This window comes from Trypanosoma equiperdum (assembly GCF_001457755.1).
Source record: "Trypanosoma equiperdum strain OVI genome assembly, contig: ctg_617, whole genome shotgun sequence".
NCBI lineage: Eukaryota > Euglenozoa > Kinetoplastea > Trypanosomatida > Trypanosomatidae > Trypanosoma > Trypanosoma equiperdum.
The window spans coordinates 1-2,342 of NW_027124551.1; the positions used below are offsets into that span (position 1 = coordinate 1).

Genomic DNA, 2,342 nt, shown 5'->3' on the forward strand with positions numbered 1-2,342 from the left:
TTCGGCTTTCTTTATTTGTAGCTGTTGGTGTACTCTGCCTGCTGCTAGGATATTATCAGCCTATGGTATACTGGCTATTCCCTTTTCGCACTGGCGAAAAAGTCGCCATATTGAAGACAATTTCCGTTGCTGTCGCTGCAGGGAAATCCTTTCGTTTTGCCTACGTATGCAATGCCGCCCGCATCGGCAGCTATGTTAAGGCCGATCCTGCTTTGTAGTTTGTTCAGGATCCCCTGTATGTGGTTAGGTGCGCTCTGTTCATCTGTGAAGGCGCTTTCAGCCGTACAGAGGTCTGCAACTGCTGCTTGGCTGTTGCCTGGTATGTAGGTCGACGATGCAATGAGTTCTGTTGCCCCTCCGTCGGCTGATCGGCATCCGTAGTTAGTTTGTGCTGCGCAGAGGCATACCATGTCTAACGCTAGCGAGCTGCCTGTTTTGCCGTCTCGACATCCTGATCGAAAAGGGCTCTGTTTAGCGTCTTCTTTATCGCTGGTGTCTGTGCTTCGATCGTCTTGTCCTTAAGATAGTTTAGTTGTTCCATCGTAGCTGCTGCGTCTTCTGCTATTGGCTGTAGCAAAGCGTGGTATTCTTGTGTTTGCACCGACGCTCCCACAAGGCCTGCTTCTTTTAGTATTTCAGCGTTTTTTTTGCCGCCTTCTGTTACTTCCATTGCTTCTAGCCACGTCAGCCACCGCTTTTGTGCTACTCGTCCGCTGAGCCCTGGCCTGTTTCGTACTGTGGGCTTTTTCCCTCTGCTGTCTTGGCAAACTTGGCCTGCCATGCTGCCGGACTCAGTGATGTATTAAGTTTCTGAATTTCCATGTAAGCGCTAGCTGCTGTTGTGATGTCTTCTGCTGCCTTTGGTAGTCGACTCGGCAGCTGTATTAAGTCACAAAGCTCCCGGTAAAGATATGCGTGTTCACCTGTCGTTACTGCCCCTTCGAGCCTGTGCAGCATAGTTAGAACTGTTAGGCATGAGACTAGGAAAAGGCTTGTTGCTAGTATTTCTGAACCTCTTTACTTTAAGTGGCTACGTTTCGCTTCTGAATAGAACGATATTGTGTGATGCATCTATTGGCTCATTGCAATTGCTGTGTCAGCAGCAGCACATACATTTAGTGTACTTGGTAGCGAGCTGCCCTTGGGTCTGTATTATAGGGTTCTTCAAAAACTCACAATTTTAGAGCCTTAACAAAATCCCCTCCTTTAATCGCATCACAACAAATACTTCCACATTCAACCACCCATTCAGTTTGTCCCTACCAATGATATAAGTTTAAATTTTCTTCATCTCTTTAGAACTGAACTGCCTACTTTGCAACTCTTTATATTAAGTAAGATATTTTACAATTAAATTCGCCTTCTTTCATGCGAAAGGCTTCCGAAAAAAAATAAATTGGGCCTTCTAAACTTCTCCACTACGTGGAATAGTAAACAAATCTCTCTCTTCATAATCTAATCCAATCATTCCTCTTCTCAAGAGAAATCTCTGCCCAACAGCTTATTCCTGAATTGCACTCCAAATTAGCTGAGGTTTGTAAATACTTTGTTCAGACTGTCATTCATCAGCCATTAACTGCAAGCGATTCCTCCTATGCATATTCAAACCTTTTTGATCCCCAAACTCTGACTATCAAACCGCCACCACTAAGATAAGGGTTTACGCTAGGAGGTGATTTTAGTAAATGAGGTAGCTTCTTATCCACTTTTCTCTGTGTGTCAAACATTGAAAACTCAGTAACAATCTCTTCACATGCTTTTTGTAAATATCTTCTCCACTAAACTTCTCTTCATTTTCAGAACTGTTTTGTATAATATATTCCACTAACTTCTCATACTTTTCTCCGTCAGCAACAATAACATCCAATCAATTTCAATGAATTAAAATATCCTCATCACATGCATTCTGTTTTCTATATATTCCATAACTTATCTAGGCCTTTTAATATTGTTATACGAACATCCCATTTCAATTGTAATAATTTCAACATTGCTTAGTTTGGCACTCAATATTAGTCTATACCATCCTTGAGTTGCATGAGTTTGAACTGCAATCACAAGCACTTCACGTTTCTTAGTAAAACTTTCTGTCATGTTTTTCGTTATGTGTTCTTGAATTCACATCCTGTATAAATAAACCAAACGTAATAGAAGCTTTAATAGTAAAGTTCTCAAGATATAAAATTTAATTCCCCTAACATACCTTTAAATTTTGAGATTGTTAAAAGAATAACTTGGAAACCGTAAGGGAAAAAGTGAGCAGTAAAACTAATATGTTCATATAAGTAATCCCACGATATTGTTATGATGAATCAGTTGAATAGAGTATACTCGGTGTCTGC

At 41.0% G+C, this 2,342-nt stretch overlaps 1 protein-coding gene and 1 pseudogene across 2 annotated transcripts; both read right to left on the minus strand.

Annotated features, from left to right (window-relative positions):
• Positions 1-702: 702 nt before the first annotated feature.
• TEOVI_000281900 (Trypanosomal VSG domain containing protein, putative) lies at positions 703-957 on the minus strand (the record flags this gene model as incomplete). Its single annotated transcript, XM_067225834.1, has 1 exon — positions 703-957. The coding sequence occupies one exon, from the start codon at positions 955-957 to the stop codon at positions 703-705; it is 255 nt and encodes an 84-aa protein (XP_067081935.1).
• Positions 958-1,594: 637 nt separating this feature from the next.
• Positions 1,595-2,064, minus strand: TEOVI_000282000:pseudogene (annotated as a pseudogene). Its single transcript is given in 5 exon segments — positions 1,595-1,603; positions 1,605-1,721; positions 1,723-1,743; positions 1,745-1,909; positions 1,912-2,064. Coding segments are annotated over 5 exon segments (465 nt in total).
• Positions 2,065-2,342: the final 278 nt, after the last annotated feature.